Source organism: Cheilinus undulatus, linkage group 8, assembly GCF_018320785.1.
Source record: "Cheilinus undulatus linkage group 8, ASM1832078v1, whole genome shotgun sequence".
In the NCBI taxonomy this organism is placed as follows: Eukaryota; Metazoa; Chordata; class Actinopteri; order Labriformes; family Labridae; genus Cheilinus; species Cheilinus undulatus.
The window spans coordinates 46,865,087-46,891,512 of NC_054872.1; the positions used below are offsets into that span (position 1 = coordinate 46,865,087).

Sequence of the window (26,426 nt, forward strand, 5' to 3'; positions counted from 1 at the left end):
TCCTTGAAAGTTCAATAATGGAATAATTGGGAACTTAAAAGCCTTTCTACGGGCATTTTTGTAAACATTTCAATTACTAATTAATACTATAGTAGTTTCAGCCTGTGATGTGATTATGTAATTGCATTGTGTGACATCACATTTGCATTTGTGGTAACTTTAATTGTGCAGCACTAGTGGATCTGAAAACTTCTGTCAATATTTACAACCAGCAGTAGCTCCTGCAGTCATCAGCCTTAGGGTCTTTATTTGCTGCTCTTGAGGTCCAGTCTCCTTCGTGCAGTCTGCACATTTCTTCCAATTGTCCAGATTTTGCTTTGTCTGTCTCCTCAAGATCATCACTCCCCCCCCTGCAGGGAAACCCCCAATCCCTCCCTCTCAAACCCCCATAATCCATAATCCTGCAGCTCTGCACCATTCAAGTACATTAGTGAATTATTCCTTTAATCCAAAGAAGGGGGGCGTCCATAAAGCAGCTTTCTACATGACTCAACGAACTGCCCTGGGATGAAGTAATCGACCAGGGGATAAGCAGATGGCCAATCAGGTCTCATTTTAATTTGTTTTACCCGGTCAATCAGGTTCAGTACCAGACTCCTCTAGCTTCCTTTGTCCATCTCTTAATGCTGAACGACTTTAGTCTGCCGGATCACTCTGTGGTGGATCACTGCTTCACGAGGAAGTCTTCACAAACCAGTTGGTGTTTGTATGTTTGTGGTCCAGATACAAACAACAGCAGATGCTGCATTCAGCTGCCCAGTCTTTGTTTTTTCAGCTATACTCTGCAAATATTGGCTTTACATTTTTAGCTCCAGTGTTTCCATTCAGTCTCTAAAAATAAGATTAGAAGGAACGTCTTTACATCTGGAAATAAAGGCAGGCCGTGTCGTGTGGCTGCTGCTTTCACCTTTCAGTGGTTCAAGCCTCTTTGTTGGTCAATTTTTTATTGTGATGTTTTTCCTCCTCTGGTGTTATGGTGGTTTGTGGGAGACCAGGATTCGTTCTACTGCTGGGTGCACATGCTCCAGTCAAAATGCAGCCTTATTGGTGCTACACTGGAAAATATGGACTCAGTGACATGTTGAAAAATGAATGGAAATAGGAGCTGGTGTTGTTTTTCATCAGTGGTTCTCAGCAGGTCCAGATCTGGACTGGTCTGTTTCTGATATTTTCTAACTAATTAGATTTATTCCCTGAACTGTGTTGCAGTTTGGACCTCAGATGGATCACAACAAACATGTTTAAAAGGGCTGATTGTAGACTTTGACACCATTTTTACAAGGACATTTGAGGCTCACTGAATTTCTGTGCTCCCAAGCACGGAATGAATGCACCTACACTGGTCAAACGCACTGGACTTTAGTCTCAAACGGGCCCAGGCACAGTACAGATGGCCTAGTGTGAGTGCATCCTTAAACAACCTCGATCTAATGCTGGAAGCATTGTGCTTTTTGTAACCTTACAAAGCACATGGATTGGCCAGATTACATGTCCATCATCAGGACGGTCCACCTAGCAAAGTTCCAGTTTACAAACCCAGAAGCAAACATAGAAGCATGGAGAAATATTGAAAAAGAAGACCAGCTTGTGGAAGTATGGCAACAGTATAAGTGCCTTTTTAATGTCACATGTGAGACATACCACAGTAATGCCGACGAGGAAAAGGCGTCGGCAGGAATTCCTTCATATTTTCTGAAGTCATGTCTGATCACGTGAGTTTCTTTTAGATGTAATCCGTAGGATCGTCACCGTGAAATCATTACTACAAACAGATGTGTGGCTGCACGTTCAGGCTGAATCATCTTCTGCAGGGGTGGGCAACTGGTGGTGCAGGGGCCGCATGTGGCTGTCCAGCTCACTCAGTGCAGCCTTCAAGTCAGTTTCATAAACCAGTAAATGATAAACATGAAGAAAACACGACATGAAAACATAATAATAGTAACATTCTCTTCTAATCTTTGATAACTGGTATATGTTTAGTTCTTTGAAAGAAATTAGTAACAACCTGGTTCTGTATTTTTTTAATACCCGCAAATTGATAACACTTATGCTTATTGGTGCTGCTATTGAGTCTCACAAGCTCTTCAACATGATGTTATTTTATTGAATTTCTAAAAACATGCATCAGTTCTTGCAGGGCAAACATGAGCTGAAAGCAGATCAGCACTGTGCATCAAAATAAACTAAAATGTGGTACTTTTAGCCCTTGGCTTGATGAAAAAGACTCATCCTGCACCTACTCTGGAGTAGCATGCACTTATAACACTAGCTTCAGCTGCTCCATGACTTTTTTTTTATTCATCTGCTAAAAAAGTGCTCCCAAACTTTGTAGGTAGTCCCCTTAGTTAAAGATGTTAATCCAGTGTAGAAATCCATGGTGGAATCAGCAGTATTGACATTAATTAGCAAACTTAACGAGTTAAACACAGTTATATACAATGCATTCAAGTAACCTCAGTAAATTAGATGACTGTGTCCTCTATGCCACGATGCGTTCCAGTGCCACATCAAAAAAGGACTATTCTATTTTCTATGAGAAACTTCGATAACAGCTGTGAATATGAGGAATGTTTTTGTATTTGATTGATTTAAAATAGATGTAAGACTGAATCATTACTTTTTAAACCAAACTCTACTCAGTTTAGACCACTTCACACAACAGAAATAGTAAGGGCTCGAAATGATAAGGAGTATCGATATCAGTATAAATTTACAATCCCCATCCTTAAAAATTGGTAGATAAAATTGGCTACAATTGTTTCTGTTTCTGCAGCACAGAGGTGAGCACTGTTGCCTCACAGCAAGAAGGTCCCTACTCTGCATCCCAGTCAGGACGGTTCTGTTTGGAGTTTGCACATCCAAAAACATGCTCATTAGGTTAACTGGTGACTCTAAATTGGCCATGAGTGTGAGTGTGAGCGTGCCTGGTTGCCTGTCTCTATATGCCGGCCCTGTAATTGACCGGCGACGAGTACAGGGTGTACCCCGCCTCTCACCCAGTGACAGCTGGGATAGACTCCAGCCCGGAAAATGGATGGATGGATGTTTCTGTAAAACTTTTTGATATGATTTACTAAATGCAGTTAAAAAAATATATATATACAATTCAAATATATTAACAAGTAACTATTGTGTTCACAGCGTTGAAAAAACAGCTTGAAACTGATTTAGTTCTGATCCTTTGGCCCCTACTGCTAAATTACTGCAGCCCTCTTGGTAACCAGTTACATATGCCTGATCTTGTGTGTGCATTAGCTGGACTTTAAGGTTAAAAACTGTGAAACATTCCTGATGTCTGTGGTTGTTTTAAAGTTGATAAAATCCTCTAGGGTGTAGCCAGTCTGTTTTCTGCAGTACTAATGCCACACAGCAGGGGGCATCGACTCCATTTTCACAAGGGCCAACTTTCGTCTAATTAAAATAAAATTGTTTCCTTCCAAAATTAAGGAAACTTTAAGCCTTTAACAATGAGATTGGTCCCTATCACCTATACTGCAGCGAGCCACAAGGGGGCGATTGAGATATTTTATCTACATACTTCTTGAACTCTCTTGATGACTTTCACTGAGTTTGACGCTCAGATGCTGTGTCCTGATTGGCTGCATGAAACAGATTCGTAAAGATTCTCGGAGGAGGGAAATTGCACTCTCAAATAACCCTGTGTAGAAGATTATTGCAAAAATCTGCATCTCTAATCAAGATAAAAATAAGTATGTGTTTAACATGCCAAATTACAGAAATACTAGTGTGCTTCTTATCTGATAAGCTGCTAGGTTGAAGCTTTCTTTAGACTTGAAGAAAAAAGTTAAACGATAGCATGCCATATTTTTGCCCTCTCGGATTTTCTTAATTTACTAATCCTCTGGGGGCCAGATGTGGCCCCAGGGCCTCCAGTTGATTAACACTGCCATACAGTAACAGCAGTTTGCTCATCATTGCAAACAGGAGCAAGAAGTCCACGACAGAAATAGGCTTAACAGCTCTAAGGTTGCTTAATAGGCTCTAGCTCAACTGATTTTAATGTTGTCCCTGTTGATACAAACTGATGTTTCAAATCGAAGACAAAGAGGGATGGCAGCAGCTACAAAGTCTTTGAAAGTCCACTGACTGAGCTTTAAGGGGTTGAGATGTTTTGATTTGGTCTAATAGGGGAGATCACAGTATTCCTTATTGACACCTTGGCCCATTTAGGACGCGCAGAACCGGCAATCATACCAATTACTATCTACCAAAACTCGCTTTTTCTTGTTTTCATGCCTGCTTGTAAAAGTTCTACTTTATCAGTACAATCCCTCTCAGTATTCTGCAGTTTTTGTGCTTTAAATCAAACCATACAGCTCCAGACTTCTGATTAATGAGCCGTTCATTCCAGTAACTGCTGGATTTAGAAGCTTTGAGTTTCTCCCGAGATGATCGATACAAACTGTGCTGTGTGTTTTTGAGTAAAACCGTTTTTATTTGATTCTGTGCTTCTTTCTCCCTTGGAAAAAAAATCTTTACTATTTCGCCTCCATTCATGTCAGTGTGGGTTCACAGTCCTGAATCAGGGTCTCAGAATCAGCCTTGTTTTACAACCATAAAACCTCTACTGTTAAAAAATTCATAATGCAGAGTAATAATTGATGTTCTAGTAGCTATGGGGTTGATTACAAAGCAGCTATTTTTCTTTCTTACCTTTCAAACCTGATCATCTTTACTGACAGTTTTTGTTTTTTCAACAGGAAACACTGTTGGGACCAATGCCACTGAGCCGGACAGCGTGGCCAATGTTACCTCACTGCTTAATGAGGAGGAGGGGCCTGAGAAGGCCAATGAGGTGAGTGTCTCAGCCAACCCTGACCCGGTTAGCACTGTGACCCCGAGGGCGGGCCGGATGCCTCGTGCAGGTGAAGAAGAGGAGCAGAGCAGTGGCATGTTTGGTGAGTCAGTGGTTCCGACTGTGGAGGAAGTGGCCGTGGCTGCTCCACCTCAGCTCAGCCCTGACTCTGCTGAGACGGAGCACCTGTTACCAAGCAGCCCGCGTGAAACTGAAGAGGTAGAGGAAGAGGAGGAGGAGGAAGAGCGCTTGCCCCACACTGACCCACCCTGGATTCACAACAAGGACACAGCGGTGTTCGACCTGGACCGCTTCTTCACCACCACCACCCCCCCTCCCACCAACCCCTCCAACCCCGACATCCTCCACGTGGACTTTTTCGACCCTTCCTCCCGTGGGCGTGGGCTCGACCTTGCCCCTCCCTCCCCTTCATCACTGGCTCATGAGCTGCAGGGTGGAGACCCGACTTCATGGGCGATGCCAGACAACTACGACTACCTCACCCCCTATGAAGACGGTGTGTCCCCCACCGCTGATGAGTACACCTACAGCACCACGACCGACGCCTACGAGACGGATGAAGACCTGCGGCTCTCTGCTGGGTCTCCGGCTCGCTCCAGGCCCAGGGCCCCTGGCTCTGGCTCCTTTGTCCCTGGTGCTTCACTTCCTGGTGCGGGGGCCCCAGTGCCAAACAACCCTGTGGGGAGTCCCCCAGCTGCTGCACCAGTGGACGGGTCAGACGGGATGGGCGGATGCCGTGTGGGCTTCCAGATGGTGAATGGAAGCTGCCGCTCGCCCTGTGACATGCAGCCCAACTACTGCTTCAATGGAGGACAGTGTTACCTGCTGGAGGGCATGGGAGTCTTCTGCAGGTAAGACGGCACATTAACACCTTTAACTCTGGGATGAAAGCAAATTAAGCACACTGAAAAAATACAAGACACTAAAATCAGTCAGATGCAAGACACCAGTCTTCTTTTAATCAGCATTACAAGTAACAAAACAATCCATTTCTCCACCTTTGAATGCACTCTAGTCTGTGCCTTGATAAAAACAATGTGAATCAAGCACCAAAGCAGTGTTAACAGTCTTGGGAAGACTGACCTTTAAGATAGCTTGTTATGCAGTTACTTGGTTACGCTGTTACCTACCGAGAGAAGTAACGAGTCAGAGAACAAAAATGAAAAGCCATTAACCAGTTGTTCCACTAATCGTTAATTTAACAGCCCAATTACACAAATAAAAGACGAAATAACTTTTATGTAGCTGCAAATAGTGCAGCTATTTATGCCTTTCAAACACAGACAAATTACAGGAAAGGGGGACTCCTTGTGACATAGGATCTCTTCTTGTAATTGTCAAAATAACATATTTTCTTCTGTTAAGATAGACTGGTTATTACTTTCTTTACATTTACCATTGTGGGATTTATTTGGTTGGCTGGGAGCTGTATTTTTGTATATGTAAGAGGTATTTTTGTCCTGTAGAGGGAATGCCCTGTTCCCCATGACAAAAGGCCATTTGATTTATCAAATTAATTTGGGATTACTGATGGATGCCTCTCTTTTTAAGAGTTATTTTTGGGCTTTTCCGCATTTATTTGGATTGGACATTGGATAGAGTTAGAGATCAGGCAGACAGACATAGTCTCTATAATTGATTTTATATAATTATAATCTGATCAAATGTCCAGGGTTATCCAAAGCTTGATCTAAACAGGGCAACTGGACTTAGCTAAGGCTGTTTAAAGTGTTTTGTCTCTGCTCTGAAAAGCTGACTGAGGCCAGAGAGTTAATGTTTGTCAACCATGGAGGCTTATGATCTGGGTTGTCCCGTACTTGATCTATGAAGCGATCCACACATTAATCAATCAGTCATTATTTGTATAGTTAGTTATTTTAAGACATTTTTCAAAGAAGGCAGGTCTAGGCCGTACTCTTTCATATATAATTATATAGATCCAACATTAATCCACCATGAGTTCAGCACTAGGAACATTTAGCATCCTTACAGTGGTGAGGAAAACCCTCTCTGTGACAGGCAGGAACCTAAGACAATACGATACGATGATAGGATACGATGATATGATACGATACTATATGATAAGATACGATACAATGATACAATATGGTACGATGATACATATGATTTGACGATACGATACATACAATACGATGATATGATATGATACAATACAATGATATGATACAATATGATGCTATATGATACGATACAGCGATATGATATGATACGATATGATACGATATGATATGATGATATGATTCGATATGATAATATGATACGATATGGTGATACAATACGGTATGATGATATGATATGATACGATACGATGATATGATACAATACAATACTATACAATTCGGCGATACGATATGATACATATGATAAGATGATATGATATGCTACAGCGATACAATACAATATGATACGATGATATGATAAGATTCAATACGATAATATGATACAATACGATGATATGATATGATACTATACAATACAATGATACGATACGATGATATGATACTATACAATACAATGATACGATACGATGATATGATACGATACAATACAATGATACGATACGATGATATGATACGATACAATACAATGATATGATACAATATGATGATATATGATACGATACAGCGATACGATACGATATGATACGATATGATACGATGATATGATTCGATACGATAATATGATATGATACGGTGATACGATACGATATGATGATATGATACGATATGATGATATGATACAATACAATACTATACAATTCGGTGATACGATATGATACATATGATACAATGATATGATATGCTACAGCGATACGATACAATATGATACGATGATATGATAAGATTCGATACGATGATATGATACAATACGATGATATGATACTATACAATACAATGATACGATACGATACGATACAATGATACCATACGATACAATATGATAAGATACGATATGATAAGATAGGATACTATACAATGATATGATACCACAAGATATGATACGACGATACAATACGATACGATACGATACGATACAATACAATACAATACGCTACGCTACGCTACGATACGATACGATATGATTCACTTTATTGTCCTCCTAGGGAAATTTGTTTTGGACTCCAAGTGCCGCACACAGTAAGCTGCCAGATCACATATGTGTTATAGATTAGAACAATAGCAACAATAACCCATGTGTACACTGAGCTGCACATATCAAATAAAGATCCAACCACATAACTCACATACATTGCCCTGCCCCCATAGTTCCTGGAACTTTACATGATATTACCCCTTGAGCAGAGATTCTCCAAGGGGTGGATTTTTTTTTTAGTCCTAGAGCTAAATTTAGGTCCTGATTCCTGTGGTTGAAAAGCACAGAGAACCTTAAAGATTCCTAGATCCTGAGGAAAGTTTCCGCAGTTGAAAAGCACCGACAAAGCATCTTTGGGGGAGTAACCATGGGTGTACATAATCCTGGGCTGCGCACTTGGAGGATGATAGCCTCTCAACCTGTGGTTCAGTCTAACAGCCAGGCTTCCAGTGCCCTGAAAACCTTTTAAAAATGTTTTCTAAATACACTGAATTAAGGAGGTTTGTGGTTTGAATTCCTGTGAGACAAGGCATTTCTTTCTAGAGTTTGCAAGTACATGCATATGCTTGTGGCTTCCCTCTGGGTACTCCAGCATCCTTGTTTGGCTGATTGGTGACTCACAATTGCCCTTTGGTGAGTAAGTGAGTGTAAATGTTTGTCTATCTCTGAATGTCAGCCCTGTGACCAGTCCAGGGTCAATGCTGTCACTTGCCCAATTGCCACTGGGATTAACTCCAGCACCCACTAGTCCTTCACCCATTTACTAATCATGACTAACCTAGAAGGGAAATTGAATTAAAGCAGAGACATGCACTGATCCTGCCTGTAAAGACAGATGAAACAAACACAAACTAAGCCTCTAGCTAACTCAAGAAAGGACTGAAAGGTCTGCTATTCTCATTGAAATCTTTGCTTTTGACTAAAAAGACACCAATAACAGCACTGCAGCTATGTTAGGCCTCATCAGGATCATATTATGCATGAAATCAACAATAAATATATTCAGCAGAATCAACGGTGGACTCCTTGGAGCAATCAGACACAAGCACATAAAATAAAAGGCTGTGCACATCTCCATGAAACTCTAGATTTATGTTGCTCTGCTCTCCTCATCAGGACCATATGGAAAAGCTCAGAGCAGAATACAAACCAGCGCATTATTGTTGTTTTAACGAGAGAGTTTTATGAGGAAATGTCCACACTTCTGCCAGGCTGTGTGCTAGGATCCTGTTTTATTTGGTTTCCTTTTGTCATGCAAAGTGGACACAAAAACACATCAGCCCTGTAGTGAAAAATGCATGGAGACATGGAGAAACTAGTGCAGCGTTTTTTAAACTTTGACAGATATGTAAATGCATTTATTTTTGTATTCTAACCTCCTGTTGCCCCCCTTTGAGTGATGAATGCTCTTAATATAATGAGATCTAACTACCAGGCTTTATAGCCACAAACTGTCATGACTTTCCTCGCCAACCATCCAGTAGAGCTGCGGTGGCGATGAATCTAGGCGGAGGTCAAACGTCAAATGGATTAACAGAATTATTTATGGAAATATGGCGTAAGCCTCGGAGCGGTTCCAGCTCTGCCAGTGCGTCTAAAAGTCGCGAGGCACCATGCATCTGTTGATCAAAACATCCTGATCTGATCTGAAAGCGACTTTGGTTAAAAGGAAAAATAACACAAACACATTACAGAGCAGGCTCAGGATTACAGATGGGGGAGGGTCTGTATGGGTGGAGAGCTTCTCTCATTTCTAATACTGTATTGTAGAGCAACTAATATCCATTGTAATGGAGTATAAAGAGATCCAAACCTGCACGTGTTAACTGATCAGAAAAAAGCTAGCTTTAGGCAAGAACATGAAGTCACAGTTGATGAATTTTCACACTGAAATGTCAAAAGGATTAAATTTATAACCGAATTTATACTGTAAAGGCACTCCTTCACTCCCATGCTTTCCTACTACCCTTGGCATAATCCCTAGTGACTGTTTGGATAGAGAGCCCCATGGTAGTAGAATGTGCATCCCGTGGGTCTGATTTTGATGGGCAAGATTGTTGCATGCAATACAGTATCTAGGTGTAAACATTTTTTAAAATGTAACCAATCTTAATTGCATTAAGCAGTTTCAGTTGAATTATATTTGTCATTTCATTCATTGCTTTTAGTGGCAGACTTCAGGATGTTTGGGGGGCAAAATGATAAAAAGCACACCTGATGTGTGCAATGGGGCATCGGTGCACAAAAGAGTTGTCCTAAGAATTTATAATATGAAATAGTCTCAAAACCAGGACAACATCATTATTATTTTTTATAATTACATCTACTAGAACTCTGTAAAAGAGACGAGGAACTATGAACTTTTATAAGATTATAGCACATAATTGCATTTTTGCCACGGTTAGAAACAGGGTTGCCAGGTCAGCAGTTTTCTCACGGAATTGGGCTTCTTTTTATGAACCGCCACTGGTAGATTTTTTTTGTCTACAAGTTGAGCAGACGCATTTTTGATGTCTTGTGTATGTGTGTTTAATATCCAAAACAGAATAAAGTGTTTTATTTACCCTCAAATACGACTAAATTAACCAGCAGAGAAGCAGGAAAACATAGAACGCGGCACACAAAGCTCCACAGTGCCACTCTGGCACATAGACATACAGAAGCGGCACATCTTCACTTACACGAGCAATATATGTGGTGTGGCAGAGGTTTCACTGTTTGTGTTGAATTCCAGCGTTGGGCTTGGTTTTGGGCTTATTTTTTTGGCTAGCTTTGTCACCCAGACCTGGCAACCCTTGTGCCCTCTAAGGTTTAACCAACTGAGAAGAAAACCCCGGAAGGCATGTCATCAGTTATTGTCCTCTGGAGGGCAATTCGTGCAATAAAAAGCATTAATTGTACATTAATTTTGTCTACCTAAAGGGTGCTTAAGAGAGCACTTTGTCAAATTAACTCTACATAGAGGGTGCTTATGTAAGAGGGCACTCTGTCAAGTTCTGTCCAGTCAGAGAGCACTTTCTTTTATTAGACACCTTTGAGGAAACTAGTTAAAATTTTGTTTGCCAAAATGGCACTAAACCGGGCACTTTGTCAAATCAAGTCTACAAAGAAAAAAACCTAAGAGCACTTGGTCAAATTTCATCTACTCAGAGGGCAGTAAGGAGGGCAAAATGTCAACTTTTCTCTACGTAGAGGGTACTTAAGAAAATTTCATTTTATCATGTTTATTTACCTCTAGGAGCACCAGAGAGGACAAGTTTTCAAACATTAGGGCAACCCCCTTTGTCATTGCACTTTAGCATTTGTGCATGACCTTACCCTTTTAGTTTTTTTCTGAACAATCTTTTCTTTAACATCTAACTCCTTTGGACTTTTCCCTACTGCATTATTGAATATCCATGTTTGCATTCATCTTAAAATTGTTACATGCAAATGAAACTACTGTGTGCCAATATATGTAATGCGTTTCATACCTGTCTGTGAAAAAAAATTTCCCAGAACGGACAATAAACTAACTAACTGAACTAACTGAGGCTGCTTTCTCATGCACAAAATACCAGATGGATGATTGATCAACACCTCACCCTAAAACTCGGTCTACTCCCTTTTTTAGTTTTAATCAAGGGGATTATTTTAGCATTAATTAGAAAAAGGACACATGCTCACATGAATGGAGAGATGTGGATTTTTCAAATGCAGCTTCTTTGGTTCCTCCTGCTGATAAATGCAGACGATGTGACATCCACATTTGAAACCTCTATTAGCATAACAATGAGGAGGAGATGGTAAATGTCAGACACATCTTATCTAAACATCAGGCTGAGACTTTTTCTGTCGCCGCCATTTTGTTCGGATGGTCAGCATCAGTACAGGAAGCAATCCATCATACAAGAAGCATGAAGATCGATTTATATACCGACAGCAGCCGCGGTGGAGGGAAAATTGGAACACAAAAAGTAATCTTATCACTGAAAAACACCTGGGAGAGAGGCGTGAGATCCAACAATGTTTGATGTGAGTCTGAGTTTTGATTCTGCGTGTGTGCTATCGCTCACATAAACACAGGCTCAACATTTCAGAATGATTCTTACATACATTTCCCCACAATCATAAAATAAATTAACCAACCAATCAGTCAGAGGAGACGTCCAATTAGTGAGCAGCTGCACTGATTGAAATGTAAATTTATGCAGGAGTGACGGTCGGCCTCCTGACTGGAGCTGATGGAGGAATCTCTGTGCCAACAGCTGTGGAAACATCGGACACTTCTGAGACCGAACTGGAGCGAAACATTAATAAATGCAAAAAACTTAACATTTGTTGGTTAAAATAACATTTACATAGGCCTTATATACTCTATATGGACAAAAGTATTTAGCCACACCTGTTGAATTCAGGTGTTTCAATCAGACTTGTTGCCACAGGTGTATAAAACCAAGCACCTAGCCATGCAGTCTCCATTTGCAGACATTTGTGATCCTAAATGGGTCGTTCTGAAGAAGTCAGTGGCTTTAAGTGGTACTGTGATGGACTGTGATGAACTCCTTATGTGATGGTTATTGTCCATATTGTTTGAATATCAAGTGAGGACACACTGGGGTTTAATATGCAAATATAGGTGCAGGTAAGCAGGGGTGGGGCAGACACAGACTGTGGGACTAATGAGGAGCAGGATCTGGAAGACAGCAATAATGATGATAAAAGTAAGAAACTGACAACAAAAGAGCAAATACAAACAAAACTGATCAAACATAAAAATGTGACCTTATGTAAATGTATGAGTTGTGCCAAAAGGTCCAAAATGAGGAACTTTTTATGCAGACCATCCCACCAACAGAGCAGTTGGTGATAAATGGCGAAGGATAAACTGCTGCTTTAACATCACAGAGGGTGATTTTGTCTTTATAAATGTACTGTTTTAAACTAAGAGATAGTGACTGCTTTAAAGAATAAATGAACATTAGGACAGACAGGTAATAGATAAACACATTAAAATGAGAAAGAGCTGAATAAACTTTAATATAAAGGAGATAAATAGATGAACACAAGGATAAAAATTACACTTCCGCTGCAGTGGAGAGCAGGTTATGAATAAATAACGAATGAAGAAGATGCTTTAATGGACTGAGTCACACACAGAGTCCAAGCAAGTTCATCATTTCACTGTAGCAGCTTTACAACTTAAAAGGATTTAATTTATGAACTAAAAACATGATAGATAACATCCTCCATCCTGTACTGGACAGACTCACTGCTCAGTAACAGTTCTCTGTGTCTCTTATGACTGGACATTTAGCAGAAACTGAGTCAGATAACAATAATAATATTAAGAATCAGCAATGATTAAGCAATAATAACAAGCCTAACAGATTTGAAAGATACTGATCCCCTTGCCCAGATCTACTAGAAAATAATTCTTGCTAATAAAAACGTCTTGCTTAAATGCCTCCGCCTTTAGCTGAGGTGATGTGACAGCAGAGGGCGAAGTGAAAAGTCAAAGAAACCACATGTATTGTGTAATTGCAGTCTTCAGAAGATGCAAATGACATTTTGATAATTTCAGGATGTGGTCTAAAATGTGAATAAAACATCATATAATTATTTACAATCCTTTTAACCCATTAAAGCCTGAAAACACAAATTATAGCCTGAAAAATCTTATCTTTTGGGACTGAAATGTTTATTTAACTTTCTACTGAAATCCAAGAAAATTCATTCCATAAAATTCAACATACAGATTTTTTTGTATCTCATTTGATACATTAGGTGTTTTTGGTAGCTGATAATCCACTTGAGGGCATTTTCATCATTTATCAGATTGTATTCAGAATTTTTTTAGTAATTTATTGATCATATTTATTAAGATAGAGGTATCATGAATGTATGTTTCAAATATGATACAATAGGCTTTAAGGAGTTACTTGTGTTGTATTGATGGTATACATACACCCTGAATGTGATGCCTGCAACATATTCCAAATGAGTTGGAAGCTTTTTAGCTTAATAAGAAAATTACTATCCACCAGGGGGCTCTTTATCAGAACAACAAAGATTATGAGTAGAGATGAGCACTCCTCAGCCCTGCCCATTTCCCCTGTTTACTTCTCGTTTTGAAATGAGGACTCTGCTCTACAAAATATTACTCCAAATATATTAAATCAGTGTTTTGGTTTCATGAATGAATTTCACATAATAAGGGAGAAAAGCTGTTAATAGTTTCCTGGCTAATGCTGCAGGCTGCTTGTAAAAGATTCTGGTACAGTTCACAGTGCAAATGAGGATGAACACTTAACAGCTTTTCTCCCTCATTGCAAGAAAATCATCCATGAATCCAAAACATTTCTCTACTGTTTAGTAAATACACTGGATGGACTGCCGTTTTGAATGAGCAGAATCCTCAATTCCAAATAAGAAGTAAGCTGTGGAGGTGGACAAGCTGAGCTCTGAGCTCTGAGCTACTGAGGATGTATTGCTGGGAGTGGAGTTCTGCTTCTTGGGTGTTTGAACTCACAACCGATGGCAGAGAGAAATCATGGTCCATCACAGGTAAATAAAACAATGATTGGTGGCTTCCAATAGCAGGTCCCACTGCATCACTGCAAACTCCGCTCAGAAAGGCCCTGACGGACCAGGTACCTTCTTGCTGCGAGGCAAAAGCGCTAACCTCTGTGCTGCAGAGCAGCCCAATATGCCAGCATTTACAATGAATCTTAACCAATTACAATACTGATATTTAAATGAAGTTCAGACCTTAAACATACTTTAAAGTGTAAGGAAGGATGATGAATAAAGAGAAAGACCTCAGCTGATGCAAATCTGTTGGTCCAGCCTGAAACTCCACTAATTTGTTTGCCGGCCAATGTTTACAGCTGATTTAGGCAGATTTTCCTGGCTAAAATATCAGTTGTAAATTCTGGCAAATTTCATGTCTGTCAATACTGATATCATATCAATAATATCGTGCATCCCTAACATCCAGCATCTCAGTGGCAACGATAAACAAGTAGTGTCTCTGATGGTGGCCCTGTCATGCATGGTAACTAATCTTCCAAGTGGCTCGCACCAGTATCAATCTGACCTGTGGCTCCTGTCCTGCAGGTTATTCCCTAGCCCCACTCCCTGATTTCCTACACCCTGCTGTTCAGTCCAAATCAAGACTTTACAGTGCAAAAATCCTACATATTGTACCTTTGAAAATTACAGACCTCTAAAGGCATACCTTTACTACTCACTTTTGAAGTTGCAGCTTTACTACATGTATGTTTAAATGTGCACATTTGAAAAACTGACCGTGGTATTCATGACAACTCTACTTGAAACCAAGAGATAAGTATCAGTGAGTGTCCAGTCCAGATTTCGGGACATTCTGATCTGGATTAGCAGAGATATTTGTGAAAATGCAAAAGTATTCCCTTTTGGAGGATACTAAATTTGAGTGTAGGTAAGATCTGAAAATAGCCCATTAAGTAATTTTTCAGTAAAATATGTTTAAACAAGCATCCATTTAACCAAACAGACATGTAAAGTTATAATATGGTTGTGCTCTGTTATGCCTTGGGTAGGGGTGTGTCATGTTTAAGGAGCCAAAGATCATCTACTACAAGCAGACATCATGATGGAGATATCTGGGGCACATTTGGTCCTCAGTCAGCAGATATTAGCAGTGATGAAGCTCCTGAGACTGAGTCAGACAAGGCTGCAGAGAAGCTGAGTGGCATTTTACTGCTGGGCAGGAGAGCAATATGGGTCAGTGGAGCGTTGGCACAGAAGAGCTCCAATATGTTCCTCTGTGTGTATGTGCGTGTTTGGGGATGGTTTGTGTGACCGATGATAACACATGAGACTGCGATTGTGAGCACATGTGGATTCGTGACTGCATGTGGATCTGTGGCTGCATGTGGATCTATGTCTGCATGTGGATTTGTTACTGCATGTTGATCTGTGTCTGCATGTGGATCTGTGACTACATGTGGATCTGTGACTCCATGTGGATCTGTGACTCCATGTGGATCTGTGACTCCATGTGGATCTGTGTCTGCATGTGGATCTGTGGCTCCATGCGTTGTACATATTTGTGAGTTGAGTGCTGCAGAGTGCAGCCAAACTGGAGCTGCTTCATACATCAGGCCGATTCAATTACAGCAGGATGAATGTGCAGCCCTTCAGCCCCATGCAGTAAAACACATGACCCTTTAAAGAGCTGCTACTGACCTCAGACTCTCTTTCCTACAGACAGAAATATGTTCCTGCAGGGCCAGGATGCTCACCTTTTCCAGTGCTCTGATAACCTTCACACCTGTGAAAGGTTTGAAAGGAAATTTAAGACACAAACAAGGAATTATTTTAGTTCCGCAGATACTTTCACTCAGACAATATATTTTGCAGTAAACATGCCTAAACATGCAGAAATCAAATACTTTATTTTCATCTGCACAGACAGTTCTGTCAGACATGTCTGGTGTGAGTTTCATGTTAAGCCAGATTTATGCTCCATGCATGGTGTCAGCCAAAGTGCTTTCCCCAAAGGTGGCTGCAGGACAAACAGCCAAATACTCATTAAGTGCTGCCAGCTCTATCATATTAAGTTCGCTAATGAAATAGTTTTGATCAAGATTTTTTTTTTTTTTTTTAAGATTTACTTTTGGGCCTTTTCATGTCTTTATTTGATAGAGGAAGGACAGTGGATAGATTCGGAAACAGGGAAGAGAGTTGGGAGAGACGCGGTAAAGGGATTCGAACCCGGGCCGCCCGTGTACATGGGTAGTGCCTTAAACCACTTAACCATCTGCACTGCCTTGATCAAGATGTTTAAGAAGTACCTCACAAGAGATTTTTTCTTGTATGCATTCTGGAGTATTTACAGAAAAATTGAGCCACACTATCACTGAAATCTTCTTGAATAGGGTCTTTGCAGATGACGAGAACTCAAAAAGAGGGGCGAGAAGTGATTTCTGGATAGAGAAACCTCCCAAGAACTGGAATGCTGGAAAAACACATTCAATTAGGTTGTTTCCACTGAGTGGTCTGGTTCAGTTTGGTACGGCATGGTATGTGTTTATTTGATCAAAAGTTGGAACGGGTCCAAAATAACTGACTCGTACAGTCCCACTTTTCTGGCACCCTTCTGTAAGGGTGCCAAAGTTACCGATCAGTCCCAAAAACGTGGAGCTACACATACAATAGAGCAGTGGCTCCCAAAGTGGGACTTACCCCTCACTGCAGACTTACTGGCGCATCTCATTTGATTGACAGATACCTCGACAGGCAGAAGCTAAGTTTCTGTCAACCAGAATGCTAGCTAGCTAGCTGACAGGAAGTAGAGCTTAGTGGGCTTCATCGTGGACCTGCTACCTTCTGCAGCACCACAAATGTTAACAGTGCTAACACTAGCAGACTCTGTCAGAGTTGGCACTTGGTTTAAGTTCAGCTGTCTGCACTTGCTCATTTCTATGCATCTAAAAATCTTACCAATGCACACAATAAACAAACATGTCCAGAACCGCTTTGGTATGATAGCAATAAGTGAACGGTATCAATCTCACAGTCTCCCATCATGAGGTGCAGGAGCAACCAGGTGGTCCCAAAATCAGATGCTCAACAGCTTCCAATTTGACATAGTTTTAATATGAGTGAAAACATTGACCTTATCTTGAAGTGGAAGCTCAACATGAGTGAGTGAACCAGAGCAGCAGAAATAAAAATGTCTGGATGGAAAAGAAGAGGAAATACTTTCTTTACTTTCTGGGAAGTTTAAATCACAGAGTCTCAGCTGTCATCCTCACTCACCGTCTGTGTCTGCCGCTGCTTTAGCTGCTGCAAGTGTTTCAAATCATCACTTCCTGAATCTATTTGTGTCAGAAAGTAGGACTGCAGAAAGAATCAGATAATCTGAGACAAGATGAAAACCACCTACAGTATAAAGACATTCAGTTCTGGAGATTCAAACACACTGCTATGTGATCTCTTTTGTTTTTGAAGTTATCTCAGGTATCTCCTCTGCTGGCTCCACGTCCTGGGATCTCACTAACTCAGTGTTGTAAATCCCTGCTACCTCTGCAGGAGTCAGTGACCATATTCGGAGAAACAGATGAGAAAGGGGGAGACAGAGGGGACAGAAAGACAGAGGGTGTTTATATTCTGAATGTTTATCTGATATTGAAAAAATAAAGGAGGGGAGAAAAGAGCTGTCAACAAAGAAAGAGGTGGACGGAGAGAAGAGAGGAGGTGCAGGAGAAACCGAGCGAGAGAATGAGTCAGAAGTTTAAAGCTCTTGCCAGAATGGAAAGGAGTCGGGCGAGCCAGGTCGAGTTTAATGTGAGTGGGCTGCAGCTTGATGTAATTAAGGGGAGTTTTGAACACCAGCAGCAGTTTGTATTTAGATTTGACGATCACATCATGGAAACACACTGACATACATCACGGCACCCGGCCCAGTGCACACCCACGCATGCACTTGTGCAGGATTATGTGTGTATTAAGGATCACTTCCAAGGCATAGAGCGCGGGGTCATAAAATCAGGCCAAAGGTCAAACACTCGAGAGATTTATGAGTCCAGAGAAGGACAAAGACACACCAAAACAAGCACTTCCATTTAGTTATTGCCAGAGGTAACCTGGTCTGACATATTCAGGAGTTGACACACACAATAGAGACTTTTTGGCAGCGGTTGTGTTGCTGCAGGGAGACTGTAGAGAAATACGATCATGCACATGTACAGGACAAACATTCATACAAAGGGTGCCAGCATGATGACATTTCAACCTAAGCACAATAATCCATTTCAGTGCATGAAGGACACCTGGTTCCCATGAGCACATGCATGATCACAGGGGGGTGGGGGAGTGCACTGAAGCTGCATATCATTGCTACTGGGTGCAAAGCTCTTATCTCCTAAATCACTTAATTTCAGGAAATGATATAAAAATGTTTTTTTTTTTCTTAAAAGAAAAAAACAAGCTAAAATGCAGAGAAAAACAAGAGTTTTTGGCTTTGTTACAGCACATCCAATCCAAAGGAGTACGGTTTCAGTACAGGCACTTTGCAGTATGACTAGACTGGACTGGATAATTGGGTGGGTAACAGGGGCAGCGAACTGTGGCGAAGCCAAAGTCAGCGATGTGGACTTTGCTGATGATGTTATGATCCTTGCAGAGACTGGACATGTCATTGTTGGTTCTCTTAACTTGCTGAATGAGAAGGCTGAAGCAGTGAATATGCAAAAACTGGGCCAAAACAAAGATCCAGGCATTTGGCGGCCTCTTGGATGCTGCCTTCAAATGTGTATCTGTTAATGATGAGAGGGTGGAAGTTGTAGAGCAGTTCACCTATCTTGGCAGCATAATCTGTTGATCCACTCACTGTGAAGCTGAGATCAATGTCAGACTTGGACTTGTGCATGGGATCATGGGTTCAAGACAGTGTTGCGTTCCAAGTATCAGAGGATGCAGACAAAAGTCAGAGTATTTCGGTCCTCCTGGTCTTATTATACTCTAGTGAGGCCTGGACTGATGGACTGTGACTGATGGCCAGAGGTGCTGGCTGGACTCCTTTGTAACAACTTCTCTTTGGCAGAGAAAACAGATTTCTACAAAGTAAATTGTCAATTAAATTTAAAATATGTAATGTAAAATAAGCAACTGCATAAATATTCAAGTCAGCAATTTAGTAGATGCGCCTTTGGCTGCAATCACAGCACTGAGTCTGTGTGGATAGGTCTCAATCAGGCTTCCACGTCTGGACACTGCAATTGTACTCCATTCTTCTTTGCAAAACTGCTAAAGCTCTGGCAGGTTGCATGGGCATCGGGCATGAAAAGCCCCATTCAAGTCCAGCCACAAACTTTCTACTGTATTGAGGCCACTCCAGAACCTCATTAACCTTGTTTTCTTTAAACCATTTCTTTGTCAATTTTGCTGCTTGCTCTGCTCATTTTCTTCTAGAAAATAAATCTACTCCTAAAACATAGTTCTGATTCAAACTGAATAAGATTGTCCTCCATGGTTTTCCTGTTTTTTTTTCTTGCTGCATTCATTTAACCACTACATTTACAAGCATTCAAGGGACAGCTGCCAAAAAGCATCCCCACAGCATGATGCTGCCACCACCACACTTCACAGTGGGGATGGTGTGTTTGTGCTGATCAATGTTTGGCATCTTGTCTGATGACCAAAAAGCACCATTTTGGTTTCATTAAACCAAAGAACTTTCTTCCACTTGACCATGGAGTATCCCACATGCCTTTTGGTGAACTCTAGTCCAGATTTAATATGAGTTTTCTTCAACAGTGGCTTTCTCTTTGCCGCTCTCCGATAAAGCTTTGACTGGTGAAGAACCCGGCCAACAGTTGTTGTCTGCAGAGTCTCTCCCATCTCAGCTGCTGAAGCTTGAAACTCCTTCAGAGTAGTCATAGGTGCCTTGGTGGTCTCTCTCACTAGTCTCCTTATTGCACGCTCACTCAGTTTGTGAGGACGTCCTCATCAAGGCAGATTTATATATGTGCCATATTCCTTCCCATTTCTTGATGATGGATGTTCAGTACCTTGGAAATTTTTCTGTACCCATCTCCTGACTTAGACTTTCCAATAACCTTTCCTTTCAGTTGCTTGGTGTGTTCTTTTGTCTTCATAGTGTAATGGTGGCCAGGAATACTAAAAAACAGATATCCAAGGGGGTGAATCCTTTTTATTGGCACTATATATTTCAGATTCTATGGTAGGTTTAAAAATGTGAATATTTTTAGATAATATTAGTCATTTAGATAACTATTGAACAAGTATCAAAGTATCAGTTTTGTGTACTTCACACCACTAATCCCAGTGATGGCCTCCCATTTAAATGTCTTCCTATCCCTGTGGAAGTATCATTGTTAAAAACATCACTGTGACAGAGCCCCAGGGCTGATTTCAGTTTTCATTTTACTCAGCAACTTTTGCAGGAATGAATGTTGATGTAAATCAAGCTAACTGACACAACCTCTTTGTTTCATCCAGCCTGAGGGCAACGTGAGCATCTTGACAGCCTTAACCCACATTCCTGGGCGATCATTTTAGTGACTGAGAGCAGGGGCCACATCTGCATACCGCTAATTGGTTTGCAGTTTATGGGATTGTGAGTGCTCTCCAGGGGCTTGGGGGTTTATTTTAATAGGTTTCGGTCACAGTTGTGTTCAGGGATCCTGATGCCCATTGGGTCATTTACAGTGTTAACCAGCCTGTCTTTATAAATGACAATGACAGCTTTAAAAATGTGCTCATGTGCAGCTTATTTTGCCACATTTTAGTGGGAAATCGGTGCAAACGGAGAGTAAAAAGAATATGTCAGCTCCTCTGATAAGTTATCTTGAGCAATTTAGTTCTGCTGGATGATTTCTTTGGACATATTTGGTGTATTTCTTTTTTTTCTTGCCTTCTAATTTTGCCTAATCCCTTGAAAAATAACCAGTTCATCAGACCAAAATGTCTATAAATAAGCCACTATTTTGACCATGCTTGTAATCAGTCTGATTCCTCTGATGCCAAATGAAGTGCTCTGATCATGTCGGAATTTTTGTCAAATCTCTTTCCAGTTTCAGATCAGGGGATTTAGCATTACTGGCTGATTGAATGGACCCGGTTTTTCCCCACTGTGGTTGCTAATAAGGTTATACTGGTTCCATCTGCATAATGGAAGCCCATGATGCAGTGATATTTTATTTAAGCTGGTTTGTTTTGAATATGCTGCAGAGGACCGGGGGGCCTCAGGGAAATCTAGCAGGCTGGTTGATGAAAGACAAAAAGCAAGTGACCTAAAATAATAATGTGAGTGCTGTCAGACAGAGGTGGCCTGGATTGTAGCGTCGGTTTCTTTTTGTTGGCTTATCTATTCTGTTTGTTTTATAACGCTGTTGAGCTGCAGCTGCTGAGTTTCTAAATCTTTCAGACATCCTGAACACATTGCCGCACAGACTCCCAGTCTTCATAGTCGGGTTTATTTTTTATCATCTCATTCCCATCTGATGAAATGGATCGCATGCTCTCAATCAGCAGCAAAAAGCCAGGCATCAACAGTGACGCTGAGAGTCCAGCTGTAGCAGCAGGATGTCAGTATTCTGCTGTTCTGTTTATAGGAACAATGAGCAATGATTTGGCCAGTGATCATAACAAATGACATTCTTCTGCCCATGTAGTAAGTTTGTTTAATCACTGACAGCATGCTAAATTATCCCAAATTTCCATAAATACAGAGAAGAAATATGAAACATGCAAGTATGAACTTTGCAATATAAAAATACAGTGATGCAGGCTTTATTAATGAACCAAATAAACTTTTACTAGTGGTAGAGACACGCCATAGTTTGAGCTTTAAATGCCTGACTTATTAGAAATGAGTTATAGCCACTAATAGCTCCAAAACCTGTCTGCTATCTTCTGCTATCTGCTCTGTCTCATTGTTTAATCCACAAGGCAACATGCACTAATGATATTCAGGCACAAACACACCAGAAAAGTTGTCCTTCGCTTTGCAGTTTGCTCTTGAAAGGCACTATCTGCATCTCTTCATGGAGCTGCATGCTCATGCTGACAGGGAACTATTTTGTCCACATAGAGAGGGTGAGCTGGGAGTTCATGGTAAAGCCAGACTCTAAAACTTTGATGAGTTTCACCATTTAAAACAGATCTTCCTCTCCGAATGACGAAAGCAAGGACAAGTCTGACAAAATAACAACTATTTCATCTTACATCTTACATGCAACGTCTCCAGGGTGTTTCAAAATGTGTAGAAAATGTTGAACTGCTGAAACACTGCACTGATTTATGCCCTGGTTACAGTTAAAATAGTCATGCCAAAGTCATATGCAAACTTTGTAGATAAATTCATTTTTTAAGTTGTATGGAGTGAGAATGTTTTCCTGATCACTGGAAAGTTTGTGCAGGACTTAAACTGTAATTAACCCCTAACTCTCAGCAGATTTTCACTCTGATTCCATGTGACTATTAGCTCAACTGGATCAGTTTATCCACAAGTTACTGTATAAAATAGATAAATGTGACCAAACCTGGTAAAAACTCCTGCATGTCGTCTGAGGTCATTATTTTAGCTTTTTACACATTGTGAAAATGTAGATTCCAGGCTTTCAAATGGTGTATCATACACCTTTATCTGAGCATATTTTACAAAGATATGTTCATTTGAATGTTAACTTCTAGTTTCTGTTTGTTCTAAGAAAACCAGGCTCAAAGTTTCAGGACTTTTAATACCTTCAGGCAGGCCAGGTAATGGGCGTGAACAATAGGGCCACATTTACATAAAGTCCAACCAAACCAAGCTTCTGAATCAGACTGTTGACGCTCAATAAAATATTCCCATAGGAAGTCCGCCTTCATCAAACTTTCACTTTCGAGTGATCCTGAAGTTGTCCCAAGTCTGTTGATAATTCTTGCCGCTTCTTCATCGTCTCTTCTACTCTTCTTTGCTGCAGGGTGCATCTTGAGGCTTGTTGATAAAATTGATAACTAGAAACAGCTGTATTTATGTGCCAGGAGAAGGGTGACGTTTGAGCCATGCGGTGTTTGTTATTGTCTATCTCAATGGGCGAAACTGGGAACAATGGCAGGCTGAGTGGCCAATTATCACCCAGCAGTTTCGCTTTCCCCTCCCCTTAATCTCCCCACAGAAACTCTGAAAACAGGGCATTTAAAACACAAAATTAACGCTTTTAAATATCGCATTTGTGTTACTTTTTTCATCAGATGAGTAGTTTAAATATCGGACTTGCATAAAATGAGAGAAAAACAAAAAATGATCATTTTGAAAAAAAAGATTTTGTATCAGTTTTCCTCAACCACTGGAATGCCGACTTTCAGGAACGTTATCTGGCTTTGGTCACAGATGAGTTGTCTAATCCAGTGGTTCTCAACTGGTCCAGCCGTAGGACCCACCACCACTTCCCTAATGTGAACTGCGACCCAAATTTGTGTTTTTTTTGAGACTGAACAAAGAGACAGGCCAAAACTTTAGGGTGACTTGCATTCAAACATTTTAATGTAAATGTTGGTACTTTTATAAAATCCTCCAAAAAATACTATATCATTGTAGAAGAAAACAACTTTCGTGTAGATATTCCATGAAAGATAATAGGATAATTAAGATCTCAAGAAATCAACCAAAATGAAGTCCTTGTTCAGCAAAACAGAGTAAAATAAAGTATCGGGACACATGTCAGCCTTAGATTTCTAGATATTTTGACTTTTTTTTATTATCAGGAACCAGTCCGCGACCCACTGAAAACAGCCACTTTTGGGTCTCGACCCACCAGTTGAGAACCACTGGTCTAAACCCAAGCACATGGCCTCGGTGCCCGGAGACACTGTTTGCACTACAGCAAAGTCAGGGGTGCAAATGGTGTCCTAAGGCACAGTGCTGTACCTTGATGCAAGTCTAGGTGTGCCATACATTGGACATCATACAATCATAGATTATCACCACAAATATAAAACTACCACAGATACTGTAAAAGATCTAAAAGGTTTTTTTTGTTGTTTGTTTGTTTGTTTGTTTCTTTGTTGTTGTTGTTTTTTTTTGCATATGGAGTACCTTGAGATTTTGGCTTGATCTTAGGTACATTATATATACAAAATAGCCTCATCAGTTTGAAGTTAGTTAACCCTTTGTATGTCCTTTGTTAGAGTGCGGGGGGGTCCAACTCTGCTACATTCGGTACATATGCACTTCTTTCATGTTTCCGCCTTTTTTAAATTGACTTTGCTAATAAGTTAGCAAGCAGCTAACTTTTTACAAGTCAAACAGTGTAATAAGTCTGCACTGTATGTTACCTGCCCTCTGTTTTACTTTTAGCAAATTATTCCTCTAGCCCTTTGATCCTCAACCATGCTATTGAGCTTCATGTGGCTCTTCTGGACTAGTTAACAGCTCTCTTAAGTCTGACTTGAACCAAAAATATTCCCCCCAAACATTTTCAAAGGGAAACATTATCAGCAGAAAGCAAAGCAGAAATATTCATCGGTTCCTGCTGCTGCAGGACAGTAATCCAGTTCTGCTCAAAGCAGCTGTGGTGAGCACCCACCAGTTAAAACATCTATTTATGACCAAATTAACATCTTAACACAAGCTTTAGTTTCTGCAAGTTCTACTGAAAATGCTTTTATTGATTCCATGAAAGTTGTAAAGTATTCATGGTGTTGTCAATAAGGACTTTGAGAATAAGGAGAATCAATAAGGGGATCAATTTCAATAAAATCAGCAATCCCCATGGCTTATTGCGTTATACCTGATGCTTTTCATTCCATATAAAAATATAACTACTTTTTTCAGAGGAGAATCATTTTGTAATATGGCTCTTGCAGAAGCATATTTATCAATGCGGCTCGCTCTTACAATGATATCCAAAAATAGATGACCAATCAATTGCTAAGCTCAGCATTTATGCTGTTTGATTTCTGGGTCAGTGAGGCTGTGGTGCAGAATGCAGAGGCCAGTTTGACTCTGATGCATGCAACAGTAACTCAGTCTCTAACCACATTTTGCAGGTGTGTTAGCCCTACTTTAAGAGAATCAGTTTAGTTCATTTTCAGTCAGAAGTAACATGTCTACATGCATTTAAAAAGCTCATTTTTAGTCAGACTATAATTTGACTTTTCCCTGCTGTATGTGAGCAAAGAGAATTTTAGTTGTGAAATCCAGCAACCAGTAAGTCTGGTTGCTTGTGAAGTGGATTGCTTTTTTTAAATAAAGCATTAAGTGAAAGTCAGAAAAGTGAATTAAAATTTTTTTATCCCTGTTTTATTGTCTTCTTTCTCAAAGTTGTTTTATCAGATGATCTCTAACTCTGTCCCTCCTCTTTGCCTCTTTTAGCATTAAAGAACCAAGAACCAAATCAAAGTTTTTAATCCTGACTGGTATTTGTCCTTCCCCTCCCAAAGCCTTCAGAGTAATGAGAAAGTTTTGGCATTGTTTTGCAGCCTGTATAAAAGCTGATGTTTTATTGTCCAGGCTTTTATGGAAAAGTTTCCAGTGGCACGAGCTCGTACTCTCCTGTCCTGTGCTGGCCTCAGATCCATCTCTATGCTGAATCCGCTCTTCTTTTCCTCTCTCTCTTGTTATTGCATAAGAAAATATGTTTTGCTCCAAAGAGGAGAGGTTTAAAAATAGAGGCGTTTAATGCAAATGAAGGATTTATGTTAAATTATTCAGTAAACACAGTGGTGTGCCCTCTCCTGTCAGTCCAGTTCCTGCACTTTTTCATTTGGTTTCCTGCTGCTGTCTCTCCAACCTTCCAAAGACCTTGATCAAACACATTTCTCCTCTCTGCATGTTATGTTTCCCCTTTTTTCAACCCACAGCTGGTGTTGGTAAAAGTTTTAGAGAGAAAGTTGCTCAATGCAGAGTTAAGTAATGAAAATAATTTTTCATGAATAGAATACACCACGTTCCAAGTTATGATATTTTCTCTGATTTTCCTAAATATTAATGTCAAGT

At 40.4% G+C, this 26,426-nt stretch overlaps 1 protein-coding gene across 10 annotated transcripts in view; it reads left to right on the forward strand.

The window, feature by feature from the left end:
• cspg5a (chondroitin sulfate proteoglycan 5a) overlaps positions 1–26,426 on the forward strand; it is a 121,774-nt gene that overhangs the window by 35,615 nt on the left and 59,733 nt on the right. For all 10 annotated transcript variants that reach the window (XM_041792650.1, XM_041792640.1, XM_041792643.1 and 7 more), the window contains exon 2: positions 4,722–5,688. In XM_041792650.1, the coding sequence (XP_041648584.1) occupies positions 4,722–5,688 (967 nt within the window). The remainder of the gene's footprint in view (positions 1–4,721; positions 5,689–26,426) is intronic.